Genomic DNA, 18,221 nt, shown 5'->3' with positions numbered 1-18,221 from the left:
TAAAATCGAAATATTAAAATCTTCAAACAATTTTTAATAACAGCTCAAGAGGAAATCAGATTAAATTATTGCAAACGCAAACCGTCACCGTCATCAGCAAGCTACTTAGTCCGCGCAAGTAAGTAAGGATTATCAGCAAAAGTAAGGTCAACGGGGACTCCGGCTGGTTGTGAATTTAATTCGAATTCCAAGTGTAATTGTATGCTGCTTCCATGTTTTTGCCACAACTTTTCCCGCTTCTGGGGCGTTTGCCCCTCTACCCCAGCCACCGACAGTGATTATGCTGCTCGTCATTACGCTTCGTTTGGTGGTTCCTAGGCGCTAGGTGGCTAATGTTCCAGTGAGCGTTGAAAGCAAAAGCGAAGCTGAAAACCATGTGCAACGACGCTCAGTGTGAGAGCAGGAAAAAGGACACTTGTTCGCTGTTTCGTAGCACCGCAAACAGCCTCAGCGTCACCGTTTTCACTAGCAAATCCAAAGGCCGTTGAAACAAAGGCCCCATTTTCCGGGGTGCTTCCGGGGTGGGTTTGGGTGGGTGCGAGTGCGTCATTGTGTTTTTTTTTAAAGGAGCGTTTTTGTACAGTTTTTGAATATTGCAGGGTCTGTTTTCTTGAGTGTGGAGCAAAAAAAACCGTAACACGCGCAACAGAAAGGAAATGCACACTCGCGGAAAAACACGAGCAACACGACAATGAGATGACAGTTTTCTGCCTCAACGCCAACCAATTCGAAGGGGGAGGCTTGTTGCGGGTCGGTGAGGAAAAGGAGGACATGGGAATAAGATAGATTTCCACATCAAAACCACCAGCCTGCGGTTGCTCATTCCACCACCCCACTCCACACCGGGTTTCCCATCCGCTCCCATCCAAAGCCCCTAACTGTGACAACGCCATTTGCAATGGAAATGAGTGCACGATCACGAACGGTGGCGGAATGTGTCCGTTAGCTTCTTTTTGTCGTTGTCATTCCATCGTTCCCTAACGGGAGCAGGAGCACGATGTACCGTAATCTTTGGGCCTGATCTTATTGAGGGTGGTGAGGCATGAAATTTATTCAAATCATTCAAACGGTTCCGACTGCAGGGCACCAGTACGGGAGTGTTATGTTGCTTTTCTTTCTGTTTTTTTTTTTTTTGGGTGGCCTGCCAAGCCCATTTTTGCAAGTTTCCGAAATTGAGGCACACACCAGGAATGACTCGCTCCAGAATCTATTCACGCGCGTTAAGGGTATACTTGAGGTCGATTTTTTGAAATTATTTTCTGTTGAAAAGAAATATAGAAATAAAGTGCCGGCAGCAAATCATTCGATCGAAAGGCGTATGTGGGGTGAAAGCATAAATTTAAAAGCAATCCAACAGTGACAGACTACAGCCCAGCGACAGACAGACAGACAAAAGCTAAGCCGGTGCAACTAAGGTCCAGTTTTTTCAGTTTTTCCCTGCGAGCGCTACCTGTCCCTAGCGGCCATGTATTTCCGTCCGCAATGGATGAGCTGGGCAGCTTTTTTCCCCCCATCTATCCTTCTACTGAGTGCTCTTTGGAAAGTACTGGGCACGGTGAGTGAATATCAACCGGATAACAACCGGATCTACCGGTGCCGGGACAATGGTACAACAGTGACGACGACGACGACGACGACGACGACGGCTACCACTGTCCTGTGCTACAAAATATGGAAATGAGCTTCAATAGAGTTTGTGCCACGAGGCTCGAGGGCAAGAACATTTCGAATCCGGTACCGATCCGAACAAAGCAGTGGATCGGTTGGATCGAAGTAATCGAAGCAAACGCATACAAACTGGACGTCGAGTAGGTGGCCATGTACAGCATAAGAGAGGCAGCGAGGGAGAGCGAGAGAGAGCGAAAAAAAGTGGAAGGACAAAGTGAGATATTGACAATGAGGCTTGAATGTGAATTTTAAAATTATCGAACCGTAACAAACGGTCGAACGAACGGCCGGATGGACTTTGGCGGGATGAGCGAGAAGAATGAACGAATTATCCCTTCTGTGTGAGGTACGACCTTTTTCGGCCGTTTTTTCCCCCTAGTCCGGTTGCTTGCTCCCACCGATGGATTGTAATCGAAACGATCCGGAACGAGAAGAAAAGGCTCCGAAGACGACGAAAGAAAAACACACTCTCACAACATCTTCGAACCGGGGATCCGTTGAGAAAGATTCAATCGCTTAAGCTTCAATAAATATCCTTTTGCCGTGACATTCCAGAATTAGCTTTTCGTGAGCGGGTGTTCGGTAAAATTTTCAAATATCAGCATGACCGCGCGAGAGGCCGTTTTTGTCGTGTATTTGCTTCGTTGAAACACATCGAAGTGGAAAGCGGTATCGGAACACAGGCACGATGAAAATTGATTGGAAATTGTTTCATCGACAGCTTCCGAAGGGTCGAGCTGGTGAGCGAAAAAGCGGCCTCAAACGGGCAAGTAGTTAAGCAGCAAGGAAAACCGCTGGGCTGGACTTGAATTTTGATTAGCTTTGCACGGTGACTCGGTGGTAGTGCGATGGTTTGGGAGTGGAAATACCCGCTCCGGACACGTTCCTGACGGCACAAAGGCACGCCGCTAATGGGCCGTCACCGTTTAATGGAATGCAATGGCCGACGATTGGCGTACCTGTGATTGTTGGCGTTAATGTTAACTCTGTCCCCAGCTCCGGAAGAGCACAACATTTCACGAAAAAGAGAATGTTTTTTGTTTGACTATTTGATTAACAAATTATTTTCCACGCCTCAATTCAAAGACATTGCTTCATTGCAGGAAGCACTTACAAAAGTGATTGTTTGTTTATCTGGCCATGTTTGATGTTTGTCGGAAAAAAATGTGGGCCTACTTGGATCGAGCCAAATGAAATGGTTTTCCTAATAAAATAGTATACATTTAGGCGTTCGATCCAGCTGCTGGAGCGTACCTTCCCGGATACGAATAAAATTCATTGAAAAATATCTTTCTTAAGAATTCTACACGGCTGAATGTTTCATCGGTCGGTCCTCCGTTAGGCCTTTTATTTCTTCACCCTCTTTTTTGACCGGAAATTTGTCCCACGCTTCAAGATTCTCTCGTGTTTCGAGTAATTTATTTCTCAAGTAGCTAGCCAAGTACTTGGAGCCAATAGGAGCGCCACAGCAAAATTGTAATGTTTTATTCACGAAACCCGACAGCACACCGCTGCAGTGTGTTTCGGATCGGTTCCGTTCCGTTTCAGTCCCTTTTTAAGATGTTTTACTGTTCTCGCCACAAGAACAACAGTGGCTACAGATTCTTCCATTTTTGCTCAGGAGTAACAACAATTCGGTGAAGATATTGAGCCGTAATTGGTACAAAAGGTGTGCCCTATCGCCTGTGGTAGAGCTCGTGGTCCAGGGCAGATAACAATAAATTTGAAGATGGAATAAAGAATTTAATTTCAGCTTATGAAGGAGGATTTCAAGCAGCAAATAATGGGATGGAATAACACAATTAGCTTCAAATGAATTTAATGAATCGTGTCAGTTCTTATCGGAGAGTAAGTGATGGTTCTAAGGTATTGCTTTAGCTATAGCTGATCATTTTGGAACATCTATCAATTGGTTTTATTTTAAATTAATTTGTGTGACATTAAAAAACATCTTTTGGACTTAAGAAACATTTAAGATAGTTATTTAAATAACGTTTTAAAATAAAAAAATTCTTTTAAATACAACACCCTTCAAATGAATCTCCAAATAAAAGTTCTGCCAGAAAACTCCATCCATTACACATACATTTCGCACCACACTTCACCAAAAAACCCTCTCCCACAAGAGTGAGTTTTGCACTTAATTGGCTATTTAATTAGAACCGAACGGAATGATTGCTTTCCGTCCAACCGCAACCGAAGCTGCCAGATTTCGAACGCAATGTAAACACACAGCATCTTCTTCCGAGACCACACGTACGGAAGCCTGTTTGCTGGTTGAAGGTCCCTGGTTCACGCCCCAAAACCCCCCAGACATCCGGGTTTCCCATCAGATTCAACCCCACCCGAAACGATGAAAATCGAATGCAAAAGAAATTATTTCATTTACCATTGATTTCTTCGTCCGTTTTTCTTCCCAACCATCCGCACGGATTCGGTTCCACCGAAAATGGGGAAGCAGCAAAAACAAACCCCAGACATCTTCCCCTTTCCCACGGTTCAAGTTCTAATGAAATGAACCAGGTTTGCGAGCCCTCACCCACTGCCCACTGAGAAGGCGAAGTGCTAGAACACGGTGAGGTAAAAATAATATCGACAAAAAGGTTGTAGAAATTGGGAAACTTTCACGAACCACTGACCGCACATGCTCCACGGTGATGGACCAAGCGAAGAAGGGCTATCTAACACGCCCCTCGGCTCGGATCGGTAAAAGTGCGGGGAAATGGATGCGGAAAAGTGTTGGAAAGGTTTCGGTTGCTTGCGGTACTTCGATCTTCCCGCGCGACCCTTTTCTGGCAACGAAGTGTGTGTGTGTGTGTGTGTGTGTGGCGGTGAGTGGTTTAAACCAATTTCCTTATGTTTTTGCCTGGGGGCTTTGAGCATAACTTTGCACACCCCGAGGTGAGCGTCTGAAGTGCGAGAAAGGCAAACAAGAGAGAGAGAGCGGGAGAGAGAGAGAAAGAGAGAGAGAGAGAGAGAGAAGAAACACGGTCCGGTTCACCATTCCACGTTAGACTGGTGCTATTTCTGTGTCATTGAAGCTTTTATTTTTCATCAACTTTCCGATCGAACGCCGCTGCACTTTGATGGTGCGATGACGGTGCAAAGGTGGAATCGGTGGGTGATCGGTGAAAAGAAAGCTTCAGCGAATGGCTAGAGCGAATGTAAGTTCCCGTGCAGTTTTTTTTACTTCCTTCGTTCGTTGTTGGTTACTGACATCTAATGGAATTGCACTCACGGCGCTGGTTTTTCCAGTGGTCCGTGGAACTACTTGTTCGATAAATTAAACAGTTTGATTGCCAGATTTAATGAAAATGTTCCCCATTCAGTGTGTTTGGATAAAGCTGTTCAAATGGCTTTTTCTTGTTGACCCCTGCTGGTCCCCACCCATCAAGGTAAGCTTGGTTTGGTACAGTGAGAAACGAAAGTGCCCCAGGGACAGGGGTGTCATCAGGCTAGTGAAAATATCGCTTAGCGAAATGGAAAGTATAAATTATGTCAGTAGACTTTATGTAATTAAAGAATAATATATATAGATTCTCGATTAGATACAGTTTCTCGTGAACTATATACAAATATTGTTTAAAATATGCATTGGTCCTCACTTTCATATAAAGACTGATTCTTAACCTCTAGTTCATTTGTTTACAAATGTGCAAAATGTTAATGACTTAATGACCTTGAGTGTTCATATTGTGCTTCGGTCATTGCAACATCCTCAAAGCCTGCTTACACTACACATCACCGTTCTTCAATCAGCTCCTTAACCATCTCGATTGATCCTCCTCCGGAAGCCGAACCCGATAAAGAGCGGGGGTAAACATAATCCTGCATAACCATAATCGGCTAATAATAACTCCTCTCGACAACGACAAGCCGCCTACTGATGAGGTAATGAAGCCTCAGTATCCTCTTGACATACCAAACCCAGCATCCCCAACATCCACCACCAGTAGGCCGAAGTAGGGATGCGGGAGGCCGAAAACGCATAACGTGAATATGATGCCAATCCACCTAATTCACCGCTTCACCGACAAACGCGACGAGCAGCGCAAGGAGTGACTCAAGTTAATTAAAATATTTTAATTAACTCGCACACCGAGCTGAACCGGTAGCATCAAGCCCGGCACTAATCAGTCGGCTTCGTCTGATCTCGAAACAATTGCCCGTTTGCCGTTCAAGGGCTGCGCCAACCCGAAGTGCTGCTGTTGAGCTCTCGCTAATGCCGGAACCGGAACCGGTTCAAACGGTTGGCGAAATGTCCTTGTACTGATAAGGATAATAGTTGCATAAGGATAATAGTGCTTCCTGAAGCGTGGTGGGAAGGAACTGGATGTGGTGGGAAGGAGAGTGAGTTTGAAGAGCGAAACGTTCATACATATATAAACGCTCAATTTCACAGCACACCCGGCCGATGCAGACAGCACAAGAGTTGCCAATTCGGGGAAGGAAAAGTGGAATTTCATTCCCGGGTGGGAAAAGTGTGTTCAGGTAACATCGTTAGCTAGAAAAACTCGAAGGATGCAATCCAGTTGCTCTTCTTCAGGCTCCGCTCAAGAAAGCTCTTGTCACAGTGGAAAGACACTTGTTTCAGCTAGAAGAGGGTCTAGGTTCAATAGACTCTTCCTTGCACGCTACTTCCGGAAAAATCTGGGAGTCTCTCTATGTGTGTGTATCCGCTCAAGTAGGGTTGGAAATCTCTGCCTAACGTTGCTTTAAGGTTGCACCACATTTGGAGGCAATCTTGTACTGTCTTGACCTAGCACCAGTTCCGGGGTTTTTTCCTCGGCTTAAAATAGAAGAAAAAGGGTGAAAAAGAAAAACAAATCTGTAGCCAAGCAACGCATGGCACGATCTGGAGGAAGTATCACTTGTGAGCGTTTTACGCCATATAAAGAAGACTTCGCCTGAATGTCTCAGGGATTCGTTAAGTGGGTGTATGTCGTGCTGGGAGTGAAAACCCCTTAGTGCTAGGACCGAGTCGGTAGTATGGGAAAAAAGGGAACTTGGTGGATTATTGGGTCGAAGATTTTATGATTTCATTGGGAGCCTGGGTTGGAGCCGAGCCAAGATTAATTTTCCGAAGCCGTGCACCTAACCTGGGAGACGAGGAAAATTGTTGCCCCAAGAGATGTTGGTGGCTAGTGGAATATTAAAGCTGATGATGAAGCATTAAGAGTAATAACCTTTGCCAGGGGTGTTTATTTGTATGACAAAAACCTAATGAATAAATAATTCTTTTACTTGTATCCTACACACAAACTCAGGCACAGTCTCATCGCGCTTGTCATCATGATTTGAATGGGATAAGATTTCGAGAGGAAAAATCAATAAAATATAAGAAAAGCTCTTAAGAATCAAGCCGGCTTTACCGATCGAAATGCCGGAAAGTAAACAACCGACATTGCCGACATTGATATTCCGGTTTTGTCTTGTGTGTGTGCGTGTGATAACCAAACAGTACAAACGGAATGTAAGTACACTGGGTGAAAATTTGTGTGCACCACCACCGCCCCAGAGGGAAACGCACCGTACCAGAAAAGACCCGTACCACCGCACCGTTCGTAAGCTTCCGTTTTTCCGAAGAAATATCATTTAATATTAATTGAATTTCACCTTGAATCGAAGAGGCGTATTTCAAAGTCTTCTTCGTATGTGAAAACCTCGCCCCGTACTTCTGCTTCGCCAAGGTAAAACACTCAAAGCTCTCGTTAACCTTCCCAAACGGCAGCCAGGGTAAAAGAAATGGAGAAGAAGAATTAGGAACTTTTCCACCGGATCCCCCGTTTGCGAGTGGGACTGGCAGGCAGCTTCCCCCTACCAGCACCGCTGATACAAACTCATGTTTCACCGAGTGAGCTCGCGAAGTGTTTCGTTTTATCGACTCAAACGAATCCTTGTTTTCTTTGCCACCCTTCCCAGCCTCCTGTTTGCACCCTTCCCTTCCCCATCTCACCGGTTCACAATATGGAGTGCGTACAGTACAGCGATGGAATGTGTGCCGTACCTGGGGTGGTTCGGAATTACCCGAGTACGGGAAAGAAAATTGCCTATCAAAAATGGAATACACACTCAGGATTTATTTTCCCGAGGTACAGGCTTTTTCCCCATCAGTCGAATGTGCTACACTGGTGCGTGCCAGTGTGTGTGTTTCCCTTTTTCGGGTTGATAGAAAATTCCGAGGAAAATGAAAACCCAAATACTCTGCCAACCGGGTTAGCAATTTGATGAGAGACAAGGCCGGGTTTTTGCACAGCCTCCACTGCAACGATGGCTGGAGATGGCGTATGGAATATTTATTTGAAACATTCTTTAAAACGAAAAGCATCATCAGAGGCCGGGTCGATGATGCATCATCGTCGGGGCCGTAATGTACGGAATCGTTGAGCGGCTTCATGAATGGGTGTGACAGAGTGCTGTGGGAGAATTTGCCCGAATTGGGAAGGGTTTAAATAAATGAAGGATATGAGCATTCAGTAATGACACTACTGATGTGGCTCAATGCATTTGGTTATAGTTAGGTTGAATATTCTTAGGACTGCTTATTATTTCTACGTTCGTTTCGAAGCTTTTTATACAAAACCACACGACCAATTTTTCTCAAACAACGAGACAGTTTATATTTTTCTAAGTTCTGTCTCGCGGCCATAAGCTTGCTCTTTTTCGTTCACAGTCTACTTTATTGTTTGTCATAGGTTTCAGATAATTCAATGCCCCCTCTCTAGATCTCCTTCTTCTCGTGTTCAATTCTCGTGGCTCCTCACTATTGTCTGCCGGTGGTGGTAATCGATGTTGTGCTGTGAATCCTTCCACGAACACGATAACGAACCAGACGGAAGAGAAGCCGTCCTGGGCCGCCTGGTTCCTGATTTTGGTGATTTTCACACAGACACACGCATTCAGGCACAACCACCGTACAGCACATGTCCACCGTTCGTTCGTTCGTTCCGACTCGACTGCTTTGAACTTTCGAGGGCACATCGTGATTGTGTTGCTGTCGACTCGTTTGCCGTAAAATGGCACCGGGAACGGATCAAAAACCGGGCGAATGGCATTTTAACATTTACTTTTGTGCGTTGTATTTTTTTTTTCTTCGCTCTCTCGGGCCTTGCTCTCGCCTCTGTTCTGTACCGGGGCTGCAGACACGATTGAGAAGCAGTCAAGCATTCGATCAAACGTCACCGTGAAAAGCCTATTGTTTTCCTGGTTTTTTTCTTTTCCTTACTTCTGTTTGACTGGTGCTGGTAAGGCTAACGCGATCAAATGCTTACACGTTTGTCGTCATAGCTGAGCTATCAAGCATCTAAACATGGAAGAAAATAGTCAAATAGAATGAAGAAAAGGGGCATTTTCAACGCACTCGCAAGCAATGATAACGTGCTCTGTTTGGTGTTTCGCTTCCAAACCGAACACCAAATTCTTATTCCCGGTTGGGAAAAGCATGGGAAAACGTACGGGTAACGAACAGGACGACTGTGAGACAACATTTTTATCATTCATATCGCGTTCAGGACAGCATTATGTAATTCCTGATCAAATATTCAAAACGTTATATGACGCATGAGAAATGCCGGCAAAACACACACACACAGACACAAACACTGCACCCGAGGTTCAAACACGGTCAAATGAATAAAATCGGTTATGCTGGAACCGATGGAGGCGCCCAGTCGCTCGTAGATGGAGACGCCCAGTAGCTCGTTTCGCCTCACACGAAAAACAAGACGACCAAAATTCATCCTCTTCGTAAGCGGTACTTTTTCTTACGGCTGTGTTCAAGCAGCTAAAAAGACAACGCAAAACGACGTTGGCTTTATTTTTCCCTCCAAACGGTTTTATCGAAGCGCGGAACACAATCCTCCCGAGTGGACAGTTTCGGGTGGAAAATCCGGGAACAAAAACACCAGTCCATTGGCGGTGACCAGTATTGCGAGCACCAGTTGTGGTCCAACCGACCACCTGCCAATGCATCGGATGATTTGATTTATACTGGTCGAGATTTTATAGCGATTGTGGAAGAATATTAATAACACCCCGGGTCGAAGGGTACCCGTTTCGATTCATTTCCGTTTCTCGGGCATGGAATGGAAGGAACGACAAAAAAAAACAGAAAATGGTTGGTACTCCCATGTAACCCAGTGGTTTCATATACACGAGCTGTACGGAAAAAAAAATCTACGTTACACAAAACCCGACAAAAAGGACGCCCAAGCATCGCAATGGTGTGGTTGTGTTAGTGCGCGCACTTCTGTTACGCCGTTTTCCCTGTCCCGGGGATGGCTGCCTTTCTTGCAAGACATCATAAATTGTACCGACTGTCGATAAATCACGCGCACTAAAGTTTTTGAGAGTAGCAGCACATTGGATGTGTGTGTTCTGGGTTTTTTTGTGTGACCTTCCAATCCCACTGGGCGCTTTTTTCGTTTCGGATCGTTTGTCGTGTTCGAAAAGCAGTTTATGGCAAGTAACGGCATTCTGAAATGGGAAAATCTGGAACAAAATCAAGGCACTCACACACAAAAAGACATAAAATTGTCCCTTTAAAAGAGAAAAAATGAACGAGGAAGGTCCAAAAGTGCCTTAGAAAAATGGATTTTCCCGTACCAAACTGGACCACAGTGTGGACAATTTTGGAGAAAACGAGCAAAAGACCTGATGTAAAAAACTCCCTAAAAATATTATACGCCAACGCACACGGTACACACAGATGAAAGGGGACTGGTCGGGGAAGGAAAACTGAGGCTACAGACACACTTACCCAGTCCACAGGACAAACTCGACGTTATCACCTTGCTTGGACTTCATGGCTTGCGTGGCGGATTCCAGCAGACTCCATGGGCTGTCGCACATGTAATCTCCGTACAGTCCCGGCCGTTTGGCGCTCGCCGTGTTCGAGTGATGTTCGTTAAGCCAGCAACCTGCGGATCAGAATAATCAGAAACGGGATTTTTTGTGAGTCGCAAAAAAAGTTTTCTTAAAGCGAATGAGAAGCAGAAAAGCCTTCTGCAAAAAACGTGCTCACATACGGCAGCCCAGGTCTTTCGATTGTTCCGACCGGAGACAACGCTTGGTGAGGAGGGAGGAAAGGGGTAGAAGCGGTGAAGGACGGACAACATTCAAACCCAACGGAACAATGCAAAAGGATTAGCTAGCGCAAGCTGCATCCAAGTACGATTGCAGACATTCCACGGACCACGGACGGCCCGTGTCTGCAGCCGTAGTTGTCCCCGTTGTTTAACAGCGTGGATGTGAGTGGAATAAAAGCTGAGCTACTTTCGAGCTCGTGCTCGTGTGCAGAATGTTTTGGGCCTTTTTTGGCCAAACTGGAACGTGAGGGCGACGATCAGAAGGGCCTGCAGGTTGCAAACCGGTTGGAAAAACTCTCACTCCCTCTTTTTCTCCTACTTTTATTGGATAAAGTCAGTCGCTTTCGACTTGCTTACGATCGCTACATACACAGACACACACGGATACACGCCCTCAACCATAACCAGCAATCAGGGAGTAGAGTTTTGACAATGGCACCACCGGAGTCGTATTACTTTTCCATTGCGCTCGTGGTTTTTTTGTTTCTTCTTTACTGCTCAAAATTTGAATGTCGTTGCTCATTTTCCTCCAGCTGCAAGCGCTTGCAAGCGAGGAGATATGTTTCATTTTGCTTGCTAAATTGTTCACCATCGTGCCATTGGCTCAAAACTGAAGCAGAAAAGTGGATGAAACCCCACTCGTCCGGCACTCGGTTGGCCCAGCTCAAATTAGGTCATCCGGTGAGATTTTGCAGTTTTGCCAGCCATCGCGTTATGCCCCGAAGAGATATGACGGAGTGGACCCGAAAAAAAACTTTATCCTTTCCGACAGTGCTTGCGGCTTGTTCCTGTTGCTGTACAGGAGGAAAGGAATGTAGGGGGGTTGCTTTGGCACCAGGGAATAGTCGGGCGTGACACTCAAATGGAGAGTATTTCTTTTTCTTCTGTATCATATAAATGTGTCCTATGTAAGGGGTTCTTTGTCACACCCGGAGGTAGTTGGATGTGCAGTAATGGTTTCATTATTAAGTTAACCTCTGTAAATTCCTCCCTATTCCAACTTTCCCCAAAGTTGGATCCGCCAAAAAGGGCTAATTCGACAAGGATTGGCATGGGATTTCTATTGTTGAGTAGAAATATTAGCTACCAACCAAACATTTTCATTCAACTCCAGCAAGGGTTGGTTTATGATTTTGCTGCAAAAATTACTCTAATGAAAACGTTGTGGTGGTGTTCCCCACCAGAGCAAACTGGCCGCTTTTATTTGGAGCTTAATTTGATATTTTAATGTCTGCCTTCCCGTTTATTCAGAAGCAGAATGGCGGAAGAAGGGTTTTTTTGTAGTTGTCTGCTTCATCTCACACTCCATAGCACTCTGTGGGCAATCATGCGATATTAATTGAAGTGTTAATGTCACCATGGGGGGCAGGCGAAATCGTTTCGATTTAATCAGCCCTATTCATACGGTGGCCTTCATTATCGACCAACCCACATAGGGCCGGAAGTGACGAAAAAACTGTGTCATTTTATTAAGCACACGCAGGCACACACACACACACGCATACACACTTTTTCAACGCGTGCCGTCAAGGTTTCTATGCGTGGTAAAGTTTTGACCTATGGGCATACTCGCTTTTTTTCAAAAACCCGTTGCATTATTAGTTCAGCTATTCAATTATTAATTCAAACCACACGCACGCACACATACAAGTGGGGGCGCGTTTTGAATATGATTCAATAAATGGATTTTTAGGGTGAAAAAATCAATAGAAGGGGTTTGAAGGGTAGATTTGGTTTGTTGTGTGAAGTATTTGGTGCGGTAGACAATCAAGGACATTAGATGGAATTTTCCAAATAAATTGTTTAGCTCAATAGAGTCAGGGTGACATTTATTTATTTTTTCCCAACATTTGTATTAAATAGCTTTTTGTTTGCTTTTGACATCATGTTGAATTGTGTAAAAGCTTAATTAAAATCCAGCATTCATATCAAATTAATAAAAGACCATTCAAAATTGAATGCCAGGAAAAAAAGTAGAAGAAATGAGGAAAAAGATGAATTTAGCCCAATTAAGTGCACTGGGAAAACAAATATTGGAATCCCGTAGTGGAAAACTTTTAGTCTTATAATAAAATTTTGCATTCAGGGCAACTTTACAATCTAGATTTGTAACATTGAAACCAGCTGTTTCTGAAGGAAGAATCAATTGAAACAAATGTTTCTATCTTTTGCATATGTTGAATGGATAGAGGAATTTTGCTGGAACGTTATGGAAATTTGTAATCATATAATGAAATTATTCACAAAGTTGGTTAACATTTGAAGCAAGGCTGGAGAACGTTCCGTAAGTTCCATAGCGTTCCTATATTATTCCAACATTTATTTGAAGCTTTCCTCTAGATGATTTAAATATTCCATCATATGAATCGAAATCCTGTATCGCGCTTAACAAGATATTATCAAGTCAGTATGAGTGTGTGAGGGTGAGTGAAGCACTTGTAACAGACCATTGCACACCAAAATACCATCAGATTCATTCCCGAGTGCTCGCTATTCAATCACATGCCTTCCGTGTCGCACTTGTGACTGGAAATCGATCAAATGTGCCGTACGAACTTAAACGTTCCTTTTGTCCAACATATTCAAAAGCGTAAAGCATCGTACGATAAATCCACCAAAGCAGCAGCTGTAAGTGCCCTCATACCGAAAGGCTCAGCGTATCTTCCCTATTGTACCGCTCCGGAAACGGTTCTCCAATTTTCCATTGTTGTCCCCAAAAATCACATGTGGTACGATGCGAGTGCAGAGATTCGGTTATTCTTCACCAACCCAAATCATGGAAATCGTGGATTCCTACAAACACTTCGATTATCAAGTGTGCGTACCAGTGGAGTTGCTTTCCCGTCCACTTGATCGTAACTATACATCGGGACAAACCCAGATCTCCACTTCTTCTTCAGCAGATTGGGTGTTGTTATCGCAGCAAAGAAATGTAAAACGAAGCCCCCCCACAAAAAACACGCTTCCCTGGAATCCATTATTCTTTGGTTGTGCGTACAATTTGCCTACGAGCGAAGGAAGGAAGAAAGAAATGGGCGAATGGCCAACAGACACAGACAAAAAATGGACCACGGTGAACAACATTCGAAAGCGAGCATACTTACTGCGAAAGATATCACCCTTGGTAGTGTAGTACGTATCGAGATGTAAATCCGTTATGTGCCAGAAGTAGCCTGAAAGCATAAATAGAAGAAAAACACACTCAATCAGTGAAATATGCCAAGGAGAAAAGGGAGAGCAAAAAATGCCCCCAGAAGAAGGAAAACTGATTGGTAAAATATAATTCGCTGAAACGAAAAGTGTGTGTGTTTGTGTGTTCATCCGGCGGCGACTCCATCCCAACTTGCCAAGTTAACGAGAATCTTATTTATTTACCTTCAAAATAGGATCCCCCGTTTCCGGTATAGTTGGTTGTTATTTATGTTTTACCGATACACTTGCAAAATCGGTCCCAGGATTCCTGAATCTCAATGAATCGATTCCGGCCCAGCGTTATGGGTAAGCAAAATGAAGCAAAAAAAAAAGGGGAGCCGAACATTTCCCAGCACAAATAAATCGCTTCGGGAATGTGCTACTAACAGGTAAATAAGGGAAAAACGTGGGAGATAAATAAATAAACGATCTGGGTGCGTGCGTGTATCGCTTCTCCCCGCTTTGTGTTCGTTCCCATGGTATCCCATGGCATCCCGCGGTACAGCGAATGGAAACAGCAGTGCAAACGATCTTTGTTTGGTGCTTTTTTCCCTCTCTTATATTAAACTTTTCCACTCCGGTTTAATTGGAACTCAATATCAACTGATAACAGTGATATTGAGCTCGATTCGATCGATTCGATTTGATAATGCTTCCTGTGTGTTTTCCCTATCCCGTTTTTATATTCAACCCAATAATGTGATGTTTTTTGCTTTAAACATCCTCCGAGAACTATGGTTCTATTGGGCGACAGGAAACATAAGAATCCATCTGGCCCCTTAAGGAGGTTTCTTAAGTGAAAGGTCGAAAAAGGATAAACGGAGAAATATATTTTATGCCATGCCCGAAGACGATGATCGAGATCCTGACGATGGGAGACGGGTGCGAATGGAACAGCTTCTCCGCGCCAGTCATGTATGACCTCGAACACCACTCGGAGCGAACAAAGAGTTCACCCCGAAACAGGTATCGAGTATCGCGTGTTATGCTGATACACGACTGCCATGGTGCATAACGAAGGGAAGAGCAAAGAAAAACCCACCCCGAGATGAAGATCTCACGTACCAGCGCAACGAAAGCAAACACGCTTCACACACCACTTCCGTTTCGAGCTTCCAGCGTTGTTCGTCGCATTTCATCTGGTTCCGTGTTGCTTTAAAGAGAAAAAAGGCATACATCAACAGCAGACCAACAACGGCGGAGACCCTACGCAAACCCATCCGTCCCAGGGTTTTTCTCGGTCACACCTGATCTGGGTACATTATTGATGCACAGCGCTACCGATTCGGCGGGCCTTTTTTTGCAGACAGAAAAGACAGCGAAAAGGGATCCTCGTGTAAAGGATTTTATCGTTCGCCGGTGGTGCTTAAGACCGGGTACCATCATCCTGTGTTCGGTCGCCATAGCGACTCGCCCACGGTTACCCACCTTGATATCGGTGAGTGGCGCAACCTTCACAAATCATGTCGCTACTGGAGTCTCGCCTCCATTCCGATACGACCCGCACGCGCTTGGAGATTGATCGAACACCCGAGCTGCCCGGGCGCACGGAAGTTTGACGGAAGGTGAAATGTAAATAAAGACTACGCTAACCAATTTGTTCATCGATTTTTCTCCGCTTCAAACAACCCGGAACCACCGAACCACCATTCGCTGAGCGCATTAAAGTGTATGTTCCTAGTTGGGGCACCGGTGGGTGGGTGTTTGAACTTGCTCCACCTTGGGATGGGGAGTTGTTTTTTTTCTGTTCTCCTTCCGCGTCAGCAACAGCAACACGTCAGCATAAAAACAGGAACCCACTCACACAACAAAACCAAAGCACAAGGGAGCACAAAACAACAATCGCGGGTGGTTGATACCCGAGCGGCGGATTGTGCTCTGTCGTCCCCGAAGTTTTTTTTTTCGATCGTGTTGTAATTCCACCCGCATCAAATCATCAGGTTGAGCACAGTTTTTCTTTTTCGCGCTGGTTTGTTTTTCCTCTTCGGAGCGACCAGCTACCGTAAAAGACAGGTTCGATCTTTATCGAATGATTCGCTTTTACTTATATGACTCCATACGCCAGGTGGATTTTTAGGCCAAACAAACACTCTGACACAGGAGTGTGCTGTGGTATCAGTAGATCAGGAAGCAGTTTTCGTGGAAGAGCTGTACGTGGATAGGAACTGCGTGTGGGTAAAAGGTTAGATGGATTAAAGTGTTAAATCAAATGAACGGTAAACTGTGGTGGCTTTTTGGTGGTTGAAGTTTTGATACCGTACGCGGAAAAAAGCTATGGGGTTTTCTTTGCGGGTTAGCGTAACAATCGATAAGCGCTTTTGGTGTCTTCGTTCGGTGCTTTTTATTTTTTTTCTTTGCTCTGGTTGCGTGAGCTGCGAAGGAAACGTGTGAGTGACAGGAAAATCGATGCGTGCAAATTAAGCTACACGCATTTTTAACGGTGTGATAACTTTCTCCCGGGGATTTTGTTTCCCTTTAGTAAATCTTAAGGCTTCATGGTTGCATAGAAGTGTTAAGTAATTGCAATCATCGTACCGTGCTTTACAGAGAATGTTTAAGTAAGATAGAATCCAATCGATTTGAGTTTTGTAAAATTTATACGGTGCCCGTAAATTTATGCAATCAAAGGACTATTTTTGCTATTTTTCTTCACAATAAAGTATTAAATGTACCAGGAAATTGTATTTAAAATATGTGTTGCTAACCAAATATAATATTAAAGTGCTGAAAAGCCTAATTCAACGAATAAACTCAAGCTATACGCCTCAATGTATGCAATTTCTATTCCCATTCACCAATTTTAAGTATTTATTATTCTATTACAATTTATTTTTCCAAGTTTGAAAAATATATTTTTCAAATCTAATCTGGAAAATAATAAAGAATTCTTTCGATTCACGTTCAAAACATAAATCTTATTTTGATGCTTATACGCTAGCTCTATTCCTATACAAAACCCTGACGAGTTTGGCGAAATGCATACTTTGAGGCGCATATAACTAAAGCCACAGACTAAAAGTAAACCATGGAGTTAATGTCCATCCTTGTCCATCCATTCTTTCTTGATTTGTTGGGACAATCTTTATGTATGCATTTTACTTTCAAACATTGACACATGCATTCCCATAAGGGTCATTACAATACACTCTCTTTCTCGCTCTTTCTCTTTCGCTCTCTATTTCTCTCTTTCTCTCAGCTTAATTTAGTCACACACAGCTCGTTACTTAAAATACGCGCTCCACAATAAACTGCGCCTCACTTGAGACGTGTGCGCTATTTTCGCAAAACGATCCCTCCAAAAGCGAGCTGTTCATTAAAATCAAACAGTATCGCATGATAGCCACACATTATTCTACCTATGTGCCATGGGGTAGGTAACGCAACATAGCGTTTCGTACATTCGTAACTCACGGACAGCAGACGGTAGACTACTTCTTTTTCGTTGTAGCTATCCCACATTTCATTCACAAACACATGGGCTCTTCTTCTTTGTCGGACCGACAGATAGAAGGCGACATCAGGCAGACAGGCCCGGTTTTGGATGCAAAATAATGTGAACACCATCTGTTTCTCCGGGCGAACATTAAAGCACATTTATCTTGCCGCTTCGAGTAATGAATATCGCGTTCGCGAAGTGCATTATTGCTAGAGAGCGAGGCACGTGACGCAGGAGAATTTATTAAAGCAAAGGTGTGATAAAATTTCGTTCGCCGAAAATAAACCGACGATAAAGAGCATTGGTGGATCAGTTGAAGAATTTCATTTATTTCTGTTCATCGGTATTTCATTGCTGGAAGAATGCTTCCACAGACAACATTCCTTGATGAGGCCTTAGATGAATAAACACGACCACATCTAACGCAAGAAAATGTAACCATGTTAAACAATGTTATTCAATTTTCCCACCGCGTGTGGCTGTCGATGTGAAACCGCCTAGGAGCGTTGTCAAGCGATGGCGAACCAAACCACAATGATATATCTTACCGAGGACCGAGCAAGTAATGCTGTTAGCTGAAGTTGTTAAGCGTGCAAGGAAACAAGTAAACTGATACTCGGATACGGAACCTTCCAGGAAAAGTGTCAACTGTTTATTAACAGTCTAAACAGCTTTCCCCGGCGGGTTCAACTGAAGTTTCACTAATATGACCCAAAGTTTTACAATCACGTTTATAGACGCTTCACGGGCGGGAAAAGAACTTCCTTAATCCACAATTTGTACCGAAAGCGCGCTCGTCTTCCGTAACGGTCCAGCACAACACCTTTTCATTTGCGCTA

The 18,221-nt window shown here is 44.1% G+C and overlaps 1 protein-coding gene across 1 annotated transcript in view; it reads right to left on the bottom strand.

The window, feature by feature from the left end:
- LOC118514432 (acid sphingomyelinase-like phosphodiesterase 3a) overlaps window positions 1-18,221 on the bottom strand; it is a 79,723-nt gene that overhangs the window by 16,485 nt on the left and 45,017 nt on the right. The window contains 2 exon segments of the mRNA XM_036061334.1: window positions 10,427-10,586; window positions 13,859-13,927. Of these exon segments, the coding sequence (XP_035917227.1) occupies window positions 10,427-10,586; window positions 13,859-13,927 (229 nt within the window).

This window comes from Anopheles stephensi, chromosome 3 (genome assembly GCF_013141755.1).
Source record: "Anopheles stephensi strain Indian chromosome 3, UCI_ANSTEP_V1.0, whole genome shotgun sequence".
Taxonomy (NCBI): Eukaryota; Metazoa; Arthropoda; class Insecta; order Diptera; family Culicidae; genus Anopheles; species Anopheles stephensi.
Note: the sequence above shows the minus strand (reverse complement) of the source record. Positions and strands in the feature narration are given on the sequence as shown.